This window comes from Aquarana catesbeiana, linkage group LG05, assembly GCF_042186555.1.
Source record: "Aquarana catesbeiana isolate 2022-GZ linkage group LG05, ASM4218655v1, whole genome shotgun sequence".
In the NCBI taxonomy this organism is placed as follows: Eukaryota; Metazoa; Chordata; class Amphibia; order Anura; family Ranidae; genus Aquarana; species Aquarana catesbeiana.
Window position 1 is genome coordinate 608,307,643 of NC_133328.1, and position 17,348 is coordinate 608,324,990.

Below are 17,348 nucleotides of genomic sequence, written 5' to 3' on the forward strand. Positions count from 1 at the left end.
AAAAACGAATGTAGATGGTAGTTTCTATTCGGAAGGAAATCTCATGCACTCGAATCAGCATATAAGGTGGCAGAAGTGAATACTCTTACCGGAGGGCATGGACACAGTCACCATACGGTGGAGTGTAATGCGGGCTTTGGGGATCCAACGATCCCTGAGGTACTGTGCTGGAAGACCATACCGATAGATTCCATCCAGGACAACCGTGTATTACAGGGTGGTGTATGGATCCACATCAGATAGGAGGATGACCTTCAAAGGCAGCAAGCTCCTGGAGATGGGGGGATGACTTTCAAAGGCAACAGGCTCCTGGAGAGGGCGACTTCCACCTCATGTGAGTTGGATTAGTAAGAAGGAAAGAAGATCTCCACATAGGGCATGAATCTGATAAAAGGATGTTTTATTTAAAAAATGTCAAAAGATATGACAAGCACTGAATAAAAAGTGATCACAAAAATGGTAATAAAATCGCGTGGTAGCAAGACATCGAAAGCTTCAGCAACCCGACATGTTTCGGACGATGGTCCTTCAACTGGGGCATATATTTTAGTTACTTATGATTGTCTATTGATTTTGCCCAGTTTTGTATGAGCATTACTTGCTCTAATTACCACACAGTTATATATAGGATGCGAGTACGTCATCTTGTCACCGATTGCATATAGTGCTGCATTCATCTTATTTGTGATTGTCTGTTCACTTTGCTCATTGTTTAACCTATAAAGTATCACCTGCATCAATTACCACACAGTTATATACAGGATGAGAGTATGTCATCCTGTCACTGATTATATATAGCGCTGCATTTACCCACCATTTATATATTATTATTGCACGGTGCACCACACTGTTTCGATGCTGGCAGCTATTTCACACAAAAAAAAAAATTATTCTTGAGTTTTATTTGATTCTAAAGCCGCAGAGGAGTGTTGGGAGAGTGGAATCGAGCGAGCAGGGGCTGGTTACCTGAATTACATGACTTTTCTACATAGTCACCTTCCTTTGCAATGCATTTTTCCCAGCGTCGTGCCAACCTTTTAATGCCATCAGCAAAACATGTTTTTGGTTGAGCGCGTAGCCACTGATTCACCGCTGCTTTCACATCATCATCACATGAAAATCTTCTTGACCTTAAGGCTTCTTTGAGCGGTTACACTAGTATGGCCATTTTCAAACATTTCAATTCACTCATGAACCACTCTACGAGGAAGAACTTTATCCCCATATTGAGCACACATGCAGAGATGAATTTGCACTCCCGGCACACCTTCTGCCCCCAAAAAGCATACGATGATGTCATATACTTTATCAGGATATATTTAAAAGAGAAGTAAAAGAGAAGTATGGAAATCTGAGTCATACTTAGCTAAATGGATGCAGCATCGGTCCAGTGCTGCATCTGTCCCCCACCGGCTCTAACACTGAGAACCAAGCGATCAAACACTGCCGATCTCTTGGTTCTCACAGCTCTGTGAGCAGAGAGCTGGGGACTGTCAGTCACCGGCTCTCTGCTCTGCCCCCTCCTCCCTCACTGGAGCGTTGGGCTGTGAGGGGGGCGAGAGCAGCTGGCTCAGGCTCTTAGAGGTTTGCTGAGAGGCTGAGCCAGGTGCTGGTCCAGGCATGTGGGCGGATCCCGACCATATGGTCGCCATCCTTCCTAAACCTGGACCGGCCCTGTGACGTAAGCCAACAGCGGGCTTCAGCCCGCTGTCTGCTGAAAACGGGTCACAGGAGTGCAAAACGAACTACACTCCTGTGATCCACAGGAGAAGTACAGCCAAATGAGCTTTGGCTGTACTTCTCCTTTAAAACTGCAATTTAAACGCAAAACAGACAGACCAAACAAAAAATAATACGATATTAAAGCAATAACTGGATGTAGAAGAATGATCCCTATATTAACAATGATGTGTAGGAGCGAATGTGATATCCAGAGTCCATCTTAAAGTGGTTTTATATAGGCAGAACGTTTTTTACCTTAATGCATTCTCTGGAGGAGGCAGTTGGAGGTAGCTCACCACCCCGGAGAGGATTGGAGAGAGAGTGCTGTGTTGTGCTGTGCCCGGACAGCGGGTTGCTGTGCTGGATTTCCTGGTTGCTAGAACCAGGAGGCTGAACCAGAGTGTGACTGTAGCAGCATCAGTGACTCGGAACATCTGCATCCAGAATAGCTGCAGGGTCGCCATTGCCTTCACTGTACCACTGGAAAAGGGCACCCCCTGCCGTGCAGTGCACCAGAGGAATGGCAAGGGATCTGTTGAGAGGGTCTCTCATCCACCATTAAGTTGTAACCACTTAGTAGGCCATCTTCAGCCCAGATTAATTTATAAGCTATTCACACCTACTGACATGCTGATGAGACTCATTACACCTGATATTGCATCCATCACCAAGCCACAGCAGGCAGGAGTCATACATAGTTCATGGGGCCGTTGGTACTCCAGAGTGCTGACTTTGTTTTTGCTTTCACATTTGACTGCTATTACTGCATAACATCCTAGACCACTGTCTTCCAGCTGCTGCAACTGGGATTGCTTCACTCTTTGCACTAGTTGCCATAACGTTTCTTCATATACTGAGCCAAATCTGTAAAGATACTGCTGTCAAACGCCACTTATTGATTCATCCTTATGACTCTGCCCACCAACGGTTTTAAAGGGCCCCAATGTAGCCAGCAGAAAGTTCAACATAAAGACTCGACTAAATCACTCTATCCTGAGGGCAGAACTGTGTACAATTACAGAGTTTAAGTTTGAGGGCCCAAACCTAGCCTCTTTGTTTGAGAGCTCTTAAGTGACATAGTCTGCTCCACCTCTTTTTCAACCTGCTGGTCGCTTGTGGTGTTACATCCCATATGGAAAGCTACCATTTATACTCCTTATGTTACAGTATAATTTAGGATTTTAACTGCAGGGAACGCTGTGCCATTTTAATATATTTTTACTTATTAAAACCAAACGATTTTACAATATTTGGAGCTCTCTTTCCATTTATGGGTATCCGTGCTGAGGGTTTGATGCTCTGCTATTGATCTATCTGACATCGAGGCCCCCAACATCTCAACACAGCGGAACTATCTGGTTATTTGATGGTGGTCCGGCGTGATCATTTCTTAACAGCTCACCCAGACCCTCTGTAGTGGGGGGTCATGGGTCTCTGGTAAGCGGCCAGCTTTTACATTGGTGACGGTGGATCTGACACTTCAATTTTAATTATCAAAGAATTTCTAATATTCATCAACACTTGGGTGATCATCGCATCAATTATATGGACTTTCAATATGTTGTAAACTTGCACTGATGCACATGAAAATGCACTTCTGTGTATTCATTTAATGCACATTTTCTATGAGCACTATATATATGTTTCATATATTCTTATGAGTTTTTTTGCACTCTATGATGGTCAACTGTCATCTATATAAGTTTGTTTTATTAGCGCAGTTTCATTTTTTTCAATTGTTTTATTTATGTTTGTGTTACACATAGGGATTGCAGCTTCAATTTTTGTTTATACATCTCACCTATGCGCAGTTTTACTTTTTCTTCTTCTGACAATTTTAAAATACTTTTAAGGCACAATTGAAATTTCTAAAAGGTTCCCTATAACATAACAAATCTTCACTTTTTAAGTTTAGTTCTACTGAAAGATGAAGAGTGTATAGTGGGGGGTTCTATAATTATGCTAGTACTAGATAATTTTTATCTGCACCTCTAATTATATCATCTACTGTATAGCTAGAATATATTTAATAATGTCACACATATAAATAAATGTCATTAGTCACTATGTGCATTGTATAATATCTTCAAAGCTAATGACAGTGTAGGATAGAATTATTCTATTCTTCACTGCCTGGAGACAGTACTACACTTTAACCTCTAATTATCTGCTATTTGATGAGATGAACAGAAAAAAATGTGTTTTCTTTTCTTAGCACCCCATATAAATAAATGCCAATGGTGTAATTAGGTATAAATGTGACTGACAGTAAATGCTAATTATAAGGATTTATTTTTAGACACTTTTTACACCTTTACATTGTTTTAAACCAAGCTACGTTTTTCTAGTGACCGTTTTAATTATTTCAGGAAATTTACTTGATCTGAAAATGTCTACGAAACAGGTTAAGCTTCAGTTATTTTGAAAACCTGTTCGGTTGTGAACAATTGCTGTTGCAAATATTGTGGACCTAGTATCAAATATAGTATATTATCTATAGTCAGTAATGTGCCAAAGTAACAATTTCAGGTATTTATTTAACTGTCACAGAGATCACAGTACCCCCCCCCCCCCCCCCGACAATGCCATCTGATTTTCTCTCCAGAAAGAGAGAGCCATCTTTGTTCAGGCTTCGTCCAGGGTCTACTTCCTGGAATGAGATGTTGGCTCAGAGATGACACAATCATGTTATTCCTGGTGCCCATGCAATGTTCACAAATTTCTGATTCAGATCAGTTCCTTGCTGCAGCTGCTCACCTAACACCTAATATGTTGCTAAGTTAAAGTCTGATTATTGGGGAAGATGAGACTGAGAAAATGCTTCCTCCTTCCTGCAGCTGACTGATGACATCATCTCAGCCTAGATAGCTACTGGACTGGAGCTCAAGGATGGCTTTTACTAATTAAAGGTGGAGGTTTTCTGATAGTTATATTGTAACAGGTCGGGGGCCTATTCGTGCATGTAGGTGGGGTGCAGCATGGTGCGGAGTCAATAATTCACACAGGCAGGTGCAATAAACTTGTATTGAACAAACCCAGTGGGAAAGCCACCCAGCTGGGCACACTCATGGTTCAGTAGCCTGACAGAAGAAGATTCCAGCCAGAAAGACCGCGTCTGTTGAGAAAGGACTGAATGTGGCTTGGCCGTCCTCAGTCGGGAGAATGTCGAGAAGAGATGAGGCCCTACTCTTACCCTCCTCATCAGGAACCTTTCTCTAGCACTATTACTGTCCCTGACAGATGGGGTACCTGTCCTTACTCAGTCCACTTGCCAAAACCCAGGAGCCAGGGCCTTGAAAAGACTCTGCTTGGCCTAAGATGGCTGCTTGAGTTACGTGGGGAGGCAGCATCCAATAGGATAGCTTTCCAGTGACCCAGGAAACCATTGAGGAACCTTGTCCCTCTTGACTTCTTCTCCACAGGACCGCTGCGGAAGAGCGCCACCTGCCATGGAGAAAGTAGTTCACATTTACCTAGACCTTTCATGAAAATAAAAGGTCTGATTTACCAAACCACCCCAAATACACACTGCCTAAAACATGCTGCCAAAAATAAAACTTTTACAAAAAAATTCTTGGGAGGCACAAGTGAAATACCAATGCCTCACTGATTCCTCCTAGGCTCTAGAAATCCCACAATAATGTGTTTCTGTAATGTAACTATTCTATATATGTAGGAGCCGCTGGTTATTTGGACCCATTTTCCCCACTCACAGCATGCACAACCAGGCACACAGCCCTTTTGGAATTCTTCCACTGGCTGAATAATCAGTCTAGGGGTTCCTTTATTTATTATTTATTTTTTATTATTTTTGTATTTTGTTATTTATTATTATTTATTTTATTGAACAGGAGCTTGGATGGGTATGGGGACCATTGGATACCCCGAACTGCAGAACTGTAGAACTTGAGGACTGCTAGCCTTCAGACTGCTCTGTACAAAATGCTGGCTGCATTGCACAACCTTAAGCTCCACTGTACTGTCTCTTGTGTGGACTTGTACACTCCTGGCTGTATTGCACAGCTCCTGGCTGCACTGGGCATACTTAGAAAGTATAGCACACTCCTGGCTGTCTTGCATAACTCTTGACTGCACTGCACTAAATTGTGAGGTAAAACAACCCATAGTCACTTCTCTCTCCACTGTGTAGCTGGATGAAGTATTCACTTACTCTGAGAATAGTGGAGCTTCCTCGTTCCTGCTCTCCTAGCTCTATCCAGACTCGGACCCAGGCTCTCTCTCTCTGCTGTAAGCCCCCCAGCTAAGCCTAGCTGGGACCTTCATGTCTTCAAAATGACTCCTCAGGCTTCTCCTCTGCCTCTCTCTCTCTCTGCCCCAGGGGCAGAGCCGCCAGCACTGGGGTCACCTCCAGAAGGATGGACCCTGGAACTCTGCACTGTTCTGCTAGGCCTCAGAACTTTTTATGCACTTAATGCACCACACTGCTGTACAGTGACATGAATGAAGTGTTACTTTGTGCACTTTACATAAAGTTTACCAAAAAAAGGGAGATGTGTGATGTGGTAAAACATGTATCACACAGTCAAAATGGCCAGCGTTGATTTTTAAGATTCATTACACATGGACTTCAATGGGGTTCAGATTAAAGCTCACAATTTCCTGGAATTTACAATGAGTTTGACAGCTGAGAATTGAACACAGCTACATTTGCTCATCTCTAAAGCCACGTGAGGTAAGTCAGTATATTGTGACCCAGGATTATAAAATCCAGTGCAAGGTACAATGGGGCAGTTGGCATTCAGTCAATGTACATGTTTTATTGAACAACAAGCATCAGAAAAAAGGAAGCCAGAAAATGAGCTACTGCCATAGTGACTCTTTCTTTGCAGTTGTTTTTAAATTGGGCTAATCCATAAAATGTTCTGTGCTGATTAATATATTTGATTGTGTTTCCGTCAGGAATTTGCTGGTCCCCGTAGGTTTTCCATCTGAAAGACCATGGGCCCGGTTCTACGTGAGGATCTACAGAGCCGAAGGGCTACCAAAAATGAACTCCAGTATTATGGCCAATGTCACCAAAGCCTTCATGGGGGACGACAAGGACCTTGTAGACCCATATGTGGTCGTCATGTTTGCAGGACAGATGGTAAATGACACGCATTTGTTATGATGAACAATTTCAACATGTTATAAAATATAAGTTTTTCTAGAGTGAAATATGCCTCGCTTTAAGACTGAACTACAGGCAAATATAAAGGATCATCGAAATGTATTTTTTCATGCAGGCTTTAATTTAACTTGACATCAACCTCTTACAGTCCCTGAACAGCAGAGCTCACTCAAGAGGAGGGAGGAACAGCACAAGGAACCTCTTATGCCACGTACACTCGGCCGGACTTCCCGACAGAAAAAGTCCGATGGGAGCTTTCGGTCGGACATTCTGACAGTGTGTATGCCCCATCGGACTTTTTCTGTTGGCATTTCCGACGGACTCAGATATAGAACATGTTCTAAATCTTTCCGACGGAGTTTAGCCAGTTGGCAAGTCCGGCCGTGTGTAAGTGGCATTAGGGGTGCTTCGGTGCAAGGAACATACTGATAGGAGGAGTGAACAGGGTAAATGCAAGATGAGCTCAGTCCTCTGCTTCTGCGTTTACTCTCTAGTCACAGGCTGAGGAAAGGACAAGATTTGCATTACTGAGCTGCAGAAGTTAAAACTCAGGTCTACTTCCCTGCCAGACTCCTGTGTGGTATAACTGTATAAATCTCAGGACTGGCTGGACATAAATGCAAATCTTTATATGTATTTATATGTATATTATCTAGGTAGCTTTATCTAGGTAATAGAACTGTTTGTGGGGATGCCCCATAGTAAGCCTATATATGACGTCACCGCTCAGGCATTCCAGCCATTGTCGGAGCGATCTCTCCTCTCCCCTGTAGCAGGCACAGGCTGACACAGAGGAGGTCACGTGACCGGATCACCCTCAGTATAGGTAAGTATAGGCATCATTCTTCTACAGGGCAGTTAGTATAGGTGTTAAAAGGTGGAATGGGAGCTGTTTTAAGATTGGATAGTTTAAGCCAGAAGTTCTAGTTTGAACTTAGCATAGACAAGCAAATGAGTACTGATTATTTGTTATTTAAAAAAATAAATAATAGGCTTTAGTACTACTTTAACATAAAACAAAAAAAAACTGTGTAAGGATCAAAGGGTTTTGTAATGATTATGTGCTTCTTACATAAACCCTTGCAGAGGGAATAAAGAAAAGAGGGCGCACCAGCCTTGTGCATTATCCTTTAGTAAATTTATTGTAAAAACAGATTAAAATCTACTCACAAGCATGTGAAGATAATTTGTTTTGTTAAAAGCCTTTCATTGGTGGCAGTCAATCTCGGTACGACAGTCTCCAGGTAGTGAAGGAGAGGATTTAGGAACCACTGCTGGCTGACATGTTTCGAAGGGATACCTTCTTCTTCAGGGCCTAGCAGTGGTAACTTCTTCAGCTCATTATATACACATTCATTAGACACATCCCTTCTTGGGACGTGTCTGTCAGCCAGCAGCGGTCCCTAAGTCCTCTCCTTCACCATTTGGAGACTGACATACCGAGATTGACTGCCACCATTTGGAGGCTTTTTACAAAACAAATTACCTTCACATGTTTGAGTATTTTTTAATCAGTTTTTACAATTATTATTATTATTATACAGGATTTATATAGCGCCAACAGTTTACACAACGCTTTACAATATAAAAGGGAGACAATACAGTTATAATACAATAAAATACAAGAGGATTAAGAGGGCCCTGCTCAGAAGAGCTTACAATCTAATAGGGTGGGGCAGGTGGTACAAAAGGTTGTAACTGTGGGGAATGAGCTGATGGAAGTGGTAAAAGATTAGTTAGAGACATGATAGGCTTTCCTGAAGAGATGAGTTTTCAGGGATCGCTTGAAGGTAGCAAGAGTAGGGGATAGCTGGACAGGCGGAGGTAGCGAGTTCCAGAGGATGGGAGAGGCTCTGGAGAAATCCTAGAGACGAGCATGGGAGGAGGAGACGAGAGAGCTTGAGAGTAGGAGGTCTTGAGAAGAGCGGAGAGGACGATTTGGGTGATATTCGGAGACAAGATTGGTGATGTAGCTCGGGGCAGAGTTGTGAATGGCTCTGTATGTTGCGGTTAGTATTTTGAATTTAATTCGCTGGGTGATTGGGAGCCAGTGTAGGGATGAGAGGAGAGGGTTGTCAGACACTGAGCTGTTGGTAAGGTCTGGCAGGAGGATTCATGATAGACTGAAGAGGGGATAGCATAAGGCGATTTGTGTGCAAACACAGTCAGTCTAGGAACACCCACTCCTCCAGACTCACACCCACCCATCATGGCATTTTCATATTAGTATAACTCCTACCAAGAGCCAGCCCACTGCTTGCATCAGGGCCAAGAGCTCTTGAGAGGAGTATTGAGGCAGGGTGCTGTGATGTTTTCAGGAAACTTTGAACAGCACCCTACTGCCTCCTCCCACCAGTCATGATCTACCTGCATTACAAAGAGGGACCTGCTGATGACATCACTGGTCTACTGGATCTAAAATAAGGCATGCAATGGAAGCAGAAAGTATGGAATTTCTATGATGAGGAGAGAGGGAGGAACCAAGGAAGACAAAATAAAAGCAGATGACACTTCAGCTTTAAAGAGACCTTGTACAGAGAGAAATATGTGAGCTGTGATTGCTAGCCTCTCCTTCTAAAAAATAGGTCACTGACCAAAGGCAAGCATACAGATCACTTTGCTTGCTTACAATTTGAAGAGCTTATCAATGTACAATTAGTTTTTGTTACAAAATTTTGGGTCATTAGAAAAAAAATTAAGCTTGCCTCCAACGCAATGGGGTTTATTTACTAAAACCAGAGGGTGCAAAATCTGGTTCAGCTCTGCATAGAAACCAATCAGCTTCCAGGTTTTATTGTCAAAGCTTAACTGAACAAGCTGACGTTAGAAGGTGACTGGCTACCATGCAGAGCTGCACCCGATTTTTCACTCTCCAGTTTTAGTAAATTAACCCCAATGCTCCTTCTGTGTTATTGAAACACAAACTCGCCATTGCTGAAAATGCAATTCTGCCCAGCAGTAGACCCTTATGCTGGGTTCACACTATTGCGAATTGGATGTGGGTTCCACCGCATCCAATTCGCAATAGCAGGAGATTTTGACCAGCTCTCTATGGAGCCGGTTCACATATCTCCGCTGCGGCTCCTGTGCAAATTTGCACAGGAGCCCTGTGTGTCTTTTGGTCCATTTCAGGTCCGAATTCATCCAAAAATTTTGGCTGAAATTGGATCTGAAATGGTGAACCAGGACGCACCGGACCTCTGCTCGGAGCCACATGCGGCGATGGTGTGAACCCAGCCTAAACCATATACAACTGTAAACCTGTACACACTCTCAGCTCAGGTATGAATGAAACTCACTATTAAAGAAGAAAGAAATGTAAAGGTACATAGCGTGACTAAAGGTCAACTGGCAACTTTTGCTCTGGTAAGAGCTTTTTTTTTTAATGCATTGGTTATTTGTTTGGAATTTCAGGGTCGGACCACAGCCCAGAAAAACACGGCGACGCCGGTATGGCATGAGCAGATTGTATTTAAAGAAATGTTCCCCCCGCTGTGTCGGAGAGTAAAGATCCAGGTGTGGGATGAGGGTAGCATGAATGACGTGGCTCTGGCAACTCATTTCATAGACCTGAGGCAGATCTCCGACGAGCAAGATGGAGACAAAGGTGAGCCATTTATATTGTATGCTTGTGCATGCTAGGCCTCTTGTAAGCAACATGGAGGACGGAAGCCAAGCAGACTAAACCAGCCAATGTGGCTTAAAAATAAATCAGCTTGTGGCTGGTTATTATTATTATTATTATTATTATAATTATTATTATGAAAGTAAGACCTGAAAAAGAAAAAATGGAGTTTAGTGAGTTGGGTGTAGGTCTTACCAAATTTGTGATTAAAATATTAGATGGGCTTGGAAATTTATGTGAAGATTGATAGATAATCATTGCAGAAAGTTCAGACAAAGAGAAGAATTTTTACCCAACCCCCTTCACCAACCACCCACCCCTAATTAGGGTTAGTAAGAAGTCAAGCGATAGAGGTATGTCAGTAAAAAAAGGTATTGTCACACCAATTTGGTGGGTCAGGGGTTCTTTTCAGGGGTCAGTGAATAGTTGAATTGTTACAAAATTGGGGGCTTATCTGGGGTATGGTGCTTTCACTTGCTTGGTTATTGGTTGTTCTCTCAGAGCTAGGTTCCCTGGGGTTAGTTTTGGTAACTTCGTGTTGGTGTCGGTGGGGTGCACCCGAGGATGTGAGCAATTCTAGTTTTAAGTTGTGCCATGAGGAACACTGAAAGACCCCCTCAGTGATTGCATTGCAAAAAATGTTTGTTATTATTACAACTTTTAATTTTGTTTTAAAAGGCTGTGCTCATTTAAACTCATGTCCCGCAGTCAGTGTTATTATTTTATCAAGTAATTAGAAGGAATTTGATCCTTTAGTCATGAAATTCTCTATACAAAACTTCAAAAATGTTTTGAGTAGAGTACAGATAGAATAAAACCCGTTTTTTTGTTTTTATTATTTATTTATTCATTTTTTTTGTTTACAGGAGATACAACCACCACAATCCAGTGAAACAAAGTTATGCAGCAAACAAGTGTATTCATCAAGCACTCCACCTCCACTGCATTCTTCTGATGCATTTCACCCATATTGGGCTTAATCACAGAAATGTGCTTGCTATGATCAAGCCCATAGATAAAATGCATCATAGAGGGAAGGGTTGAGGTAGGGTGTGTGTAATGTGTACACTGCTTGCCAAAAAAAATTGTATTCATTCACTGGAATATATCCGATTCCTCTGTGTCCATTGTGTGTAGGAGTCACAATAAGCCATTTGCAGCTCAAGTACCCATCCTGTGGGAGGAGAAGCCAGCAAGACTTTGATCATGGTTTCTTCCTAGTTTATTTATTTTGCTCTCTGTGTCCTATTGGGGAGATTTCACTTCACTTCCTAATCCAGAGACACTAGAGGAACAGACAGGGAATACACTATATGATCCAAAGTATTGGGACACCTGCCTTTACACAAACATGAACTTTAATGGCATCCCAGTTTTAGTCCATTGGGTTCAATATTGAGTTGGCCCACCCTTTGCAGCTATAACAGCTTCAACTCTTCTGGGAAGGCTGTCCACAAGGTTTAGGAGTGTGTCTATGGGACTGTTTGACCATTCTTCCAGAAGCGCATTTGTGAGGTCAGGCATTGATGTTGGACGAGAAGGCCTGGCTCACAGTCTAATTCATCCCAAAGGTGTTCTATCGGGTTGAGGTCAGGACCCTGTGCAGGTCAGTCAAGTTCCCCCACCTTCCACCTCCAAACTTGCTCATCCATGTCTTTAAGGACCTTGCTTTGTGCACTGATTCAAATCATTGGTGGAGGGGAGATTATGGTGTGGGGTTGTTTTTCAGGGGTTGGGCTTGGCCCCTTAGTTCCAGTGAAGGGAACTCTTAAGGCATCAGCATACCAAGACATTTTGGGAAATTTCATGCTCACAACTTTGTGGGAACAGTTTGGAGATGGCGCCTTCCTGTTCCAACATGACTGCGCACCAGTGCATAAAACAAGGTCCATAAAGACATGGATGAGTGAGTTTGGGGTGGAGGAACTTAAATAAGAGTTCTCTTCCCTGTAACTAAGGGGCCAAGCTCAACCCCTAAAAGAAAAACCCACACCATAATCCTCCCTCCACCAAATGATTTGGACCAGTGCACAAAGCAAGGTCCATAAAGATATAGATGAGCGAGTTTGGGGTGGAGGAACTTGACTGGCCTGCACAAAGTCCTGAACTCAGCCCGATAGAACACCTTTGGGATGAATTAGAGCAGGGACTGCGATCCAGGCCTTCTCATCCAACATCAGTGCCTAACCTCACAAATGTGCTTCTGGAAGAATGGTCAAACATTCCCATAGACACACTCCTAAACCTTGTGGACAGCCTTCCCAGAAGAGTTGAAGCTGTTATAGCTGAAAAGGGTGAGTCCTGACCTCAACCTTATAGAACACCTTCAAGAGGAATTAGAGTGGAGACTGCGAGCCGGGCCTTCTCGTGCCTCACCTCACAAATGCACTTCGGGAAGAATTTTGCTGAAGCCCAGAGCCCCTGAGCAGAAGTTAATCCTAAAGCAGAACTGTACCCATCGATTTAATGGTTTCAAAAAACAGTTACATTCCTGGAATCCTGGGATTGCTAATTGTCATATTTGCTTGTGTCTTCAACCAAACTGTCAAACCATCAAATGTCTGGTGTCATAACTGATCACATGTGCAGCACAATGGCAGTTCAAGATCAAACAGAAGCAGCCTCCTTGGCTGTAAAGGATAGGAGGATTTAATTCTGCTTTAAGGCTGTCAGCAGATAGGCTTCTACAAACTCGGCAGTGACTAAAAATGCCTAAAAATGGAGAGCAACTGAACATGTGCAGAGCAGGGTGAGATGATGTATTATTGGATTTTAAACAGTATATGCACTTATTTCTAACGTTTTACATAGTTATAGCTGCCTGAAGTGATCCAGCAGGACCTAATTTTCTGACTAAAGTTCCACTAAGGGGTGAAACCAAAGTGGCATTCCCATCAGTAGAGCCCTTAGACACCCAACCTTTAGTGCCCAGTGGTAAAATTACCTCTTTTATAAAGAACTTTTTCTTCTTTTACTGGTCCTAACATAACCTAGCATACTGTAATATTCCGAATGTATAAAAAACGTGCCCAAATTGTTTTATTTCTACCGACGATGGGAAAAAACATGCTTCCGATAGCTCAACACCAGCATTTTTACCTATTTCACTTATAGGCCTAATTGGTCTAATGGCAAATCTGGTCCTGGTCTGAAATAATAGGGCTAAGAGAATGAGTAAGGCTGATCATACATGGTTCGAATCTTGGCATGTTCAGCAGGAACTGGCCGAGATTGGAACCATTAATGGGCAGGCTGAATGTACCAAGTTCCCGCCCCCCTACTGGGAGCAGACAATGGCTCGGCAGGAGGCATTCCCCTGTCGGCACTGTCTGTGTTGATGGGAGAGTTGTGCAAATTTCTTTCCTGCAACCCGTGGTTGCAGGTAGAAAATCACACAGTGTATGCCTGGCCTAGGATACATCTGACAATGGGCACCTTGTTAAATTAGTAAAGGTGAAGTTTCTGAAGTTTAATTTCTCCAAGGTACCTTTTAGTCACCATAATGGTTTTCTTTTTCTTGTCAGGATTCCTTCCAACGTTTGGTCCAGCCTGGATAAACTTGTATGGTTCTCCTCGTAATACCACTTTGATGGAAGATCACCAAGAACTCAATGAAGGTCATGGAGAAGGAGTTTCATTCAGAGGAAGAATCTTCATTGAAATTGCTGTGGAGATTCTCTCTGGAGGGGCACAGGAATCAAAGTTTTCCAAAATCATTAAGGACATCAAAATTCCAATGAAGGACTCAAAGTCTTCCAAAGGGACAGGGAAAGAGAAGGGCGAGAAAGAGGAGGCTAAACCAGCTGCTGCTGCGGACAAGACCAATTCCACCCAGGTGGAAGTGGAGCCTTTTGATGTCCCTCCTGAGGTTTCTTTTCATTTTTGTTTTCGTTCACTAAGTTTTTCTTAATAGTTTCATATTTTCAAAAGAAAAATTGGTATGGCAAACATAACGACACATAAAAAGGAGATTAATATGCTCACATAACAATTGTATCATGGAAAAGTGTCATAATAAAACATTGCACAATCAGAACACAAGTGGACCAAAGCTGTCATAAAAACATGACATAGCCAGAAATAATACATGGGCAGAAGGGGTGCCCCATGTTCTGAGAGAGAAGGTATATAATATATATCTAAAAATAGGAGGAAAAAAACTCAAGTTACAACAACTGCAACTGAAAACGAGACCCTCTCCCCCCACCACAGCGGGGACCGCGAAGGGGAAAGAAAAGGAAGAAAAGAAATGGGGAAAAAGGGGGGGAAGAAGATTGATGTTTATCAGTGGTATTTTATTTTTTATTGGTATTATCATAGTGAATTTGCTATTAACATCTCTAGCTACTATAAACGGGATTGAATTCTTCCACTTAACAATAGGGACACTGTAAGAGATTAAGGAACATGACTATTTAACTGAGTTCTACACAATTTGTAGACCTTGAGGCTGACTTCTCATGGCCTTACATTTCAGTTTAGCAAAAATCTTATAGGTGCTACAGTCCCTTGGCCTGCATGCAGTGCCGATCCTGACCTCCCTGGGGCCCTAAGCAAAATTCTGCTTAGGGGCTCTCTACCTGACCTGTGATGCCATGAGCTATGTAAACCATTTGCCATTGCCACACAGTCACACTTGACACTTACATCAGGGTTCCCAGAGAGCCCTCCTTAAATCAGTGTCCTCAGAGTCTCCCCCTACATCAGGGTCCCCAGAGGGCCCCTCATACATCAGTGTCCCCAGAGGGTGCCGTCCTTACATCAGTGTCCCCAGAGAGCCTCCCCCCTCTTACATCAGTGTCCCCAGAGGCCCCCTTCTTACATCAGTGTCCCCAGAGGGCCCCTACCTTACATTAGTGTCCCCAGAAAGCCCCCCTCTCTTATATCAGGGTCCCCAAACAGCTGACTCCCCCCCCTTGCAGAGGTTCCCCTGTACCTGGCTGGTGGAGGTGGGAGGCGGCGATCGGCAGCTCTATGGTGTCCAGGGGCAGGGGGATCTCCCTGGGGCTAGTAGTTCTATCTCCGAATGTATACAGCTGAGAGGGTCCATCCTTTGTGACAGCTCTGTGCCCCCAGTGAGCAGCGAGCCTGTCCTCCAGCTTCGGGCCTCACATCAGAGCGCGGAGATGGACTTGGAGCAGTCCATGCTCTGGAAGCATGGGGTACGCTGCGCCCGCTTGCCTCCTTGGGGAGGCGGGGTCAGAGGGCGAGGTCAAGGAGGAGGCGGTGCCACAGTGGCGCTCTTCTCCCAAGTCCCGGGGTCTCGGGCTCATCTGCCCTCGGCCGGCCCCTCGCTGTTCACTGCCATGTATCGATGGATGCCCGGCCACCCACACCTCCCCAACTTCACACATCAGAGAGCGCCCTGGGAGTTGCTGGACATGTGACACTCGCTGGCCGATATCACGATAGAAGAGCAGAGAGGGGGGAATACTGTCTGGACTGGCGGCGGGGCCTTACGCAGCTTGCGTAGTGTGCGTATAGGGCGGATCGGCTCTGCCTGCATGACTTGGTGTACCTAACTTTTACCCATGATGTGCCTCAGGAAGGCATGAGAAAGAAAGATTAGAACATTTCCAAAACCATAATGGATAGAAATATTCTTCAACCAAACTGTACAATTTCCAACATGATCCCATGGCATATCTCTGTATATGTGTTTTAGATGCATGAGGAAAAGTTTGAAGACTTCCTTCTTTTTGGATCATTATTTGAGGCGACCCTAATTGACAGAAAGATCGGGGATAAACCCATAAGCTTCGAAGTCAGTGTTGGTAAGTAAATATTGAAGACGTATTTTCTGTTTAAACAAGATAATTCATTAAAAGCTCAATGGAATTTTCAATTTCAATCAGCTAGATACCTTTCGTGTGCATCAAAACAAAAGATTTTCAAAGTTTTAGGCAGGCCATAGATTATGCCAATTTCTTTCCTTCCACCACGAGTGGAAGGAAAGAAAATTCCTCGATTCCCTCATCAACACTCAGAATCCCTCAAGCATCGTTATTATGTTCTGCCTGTGAGGAGCCTTTGCTGCTGGCAAAATTGGATTGGTCTTGCCGGATATAGTCAGTGGAACTAATTGCTTGGGAAAACCTGGCAACAGGCTGGTTGCACTGAAGTCGATCTGAACTGGCTGAAATGGCTGAACTTCGTTCCATGTATTGCTTTTAATTTTCTTTGTAGCCACAGCCTTAGAAGAAAGGACTGTCACCTGCCAACAGTTGCACAGTGGGACCTTTGCTTTTTGTCTGAAAGCAGTGGTCTGTCTGCAGAGGTCCAATGCAATAATGAAATTGTGTGTGTATGTGTGTGTGTGTGTATATATATATATATATATATATATATATATATATATATATATATACATACATACATACATACATACATACATACATACATACATACATACTATATTGTCAAAAGTATTCGGACACCTGCCCTTTACACACACATTGACTTTAATGGCATCCCAGTCTTAGTCCGCAGGGTTCAATATTGAGTTGGCCCATCCTAGTGGTGTACCGTGGAAGAAGTAAGTACACCCTTGGCTTCAGAATGGGGTATTGCCCCCTTTAGCAGAAACAACTTCTTGCAGTCATTTTGCATAATTGCTCACCGGTCTCCGAACTTTTTGACCACTTCTCCATGCAAAATTGCTTGAGTTGCAAGATGTTTGTTGGTCTTCTACAAAATTTCAGTGAGACCCAAATCAGGGCTTTGACTAGTGCAGTACATAATTTCTCTATTTCTTCTTACACGCACATGAACTTTAATGGCATCCCAGACTTAGTCCATAGGGTTCAATGTTGATTTGGCCCACCCTTTGCAGTTATAACAGCTTCCACTCTGCTGGGAAGGCTGTCCACA

General features: G+C 43.3%; 1 protein-coding gene across 3 annotated transcripts in view; it reads left to right on the plus strand.

Annotated features, from left to right (window-relative positions):
• The window catches only part of FER1L6 (fer-1 like family member 6), a 274,276-nt gene that overhangs the window by 110,748 nt on the left and 146,180 nt on the right, over positions 1 to 17,348 (plus strand). For all 3 annotated transcript variants that reach the window (XM_073632222.1, XM_073632223.1, XM_073632224.1), the window contains exons 9-12: positions 6,643 to 6,829; positions 10,268 to 10,460; positions 14,003 to 14,346; positions 16,144 to 16,252. In XM_073632222.1, the coding sequence (XP_073488323.1) occupies positions 6,643 to 6,829; positions 10,268 to 10,460; positions 14,003 to 14,346; positions 16,144 to 16,252 (833 nt within the window). The remainder of the gene's footprint in view (positions 1 to 6,642; positions 6,830 to 10,267; positions 10,461 to 14,002; positions 14,347 to 16,143; positions 16,253 to 17,348) is intronic.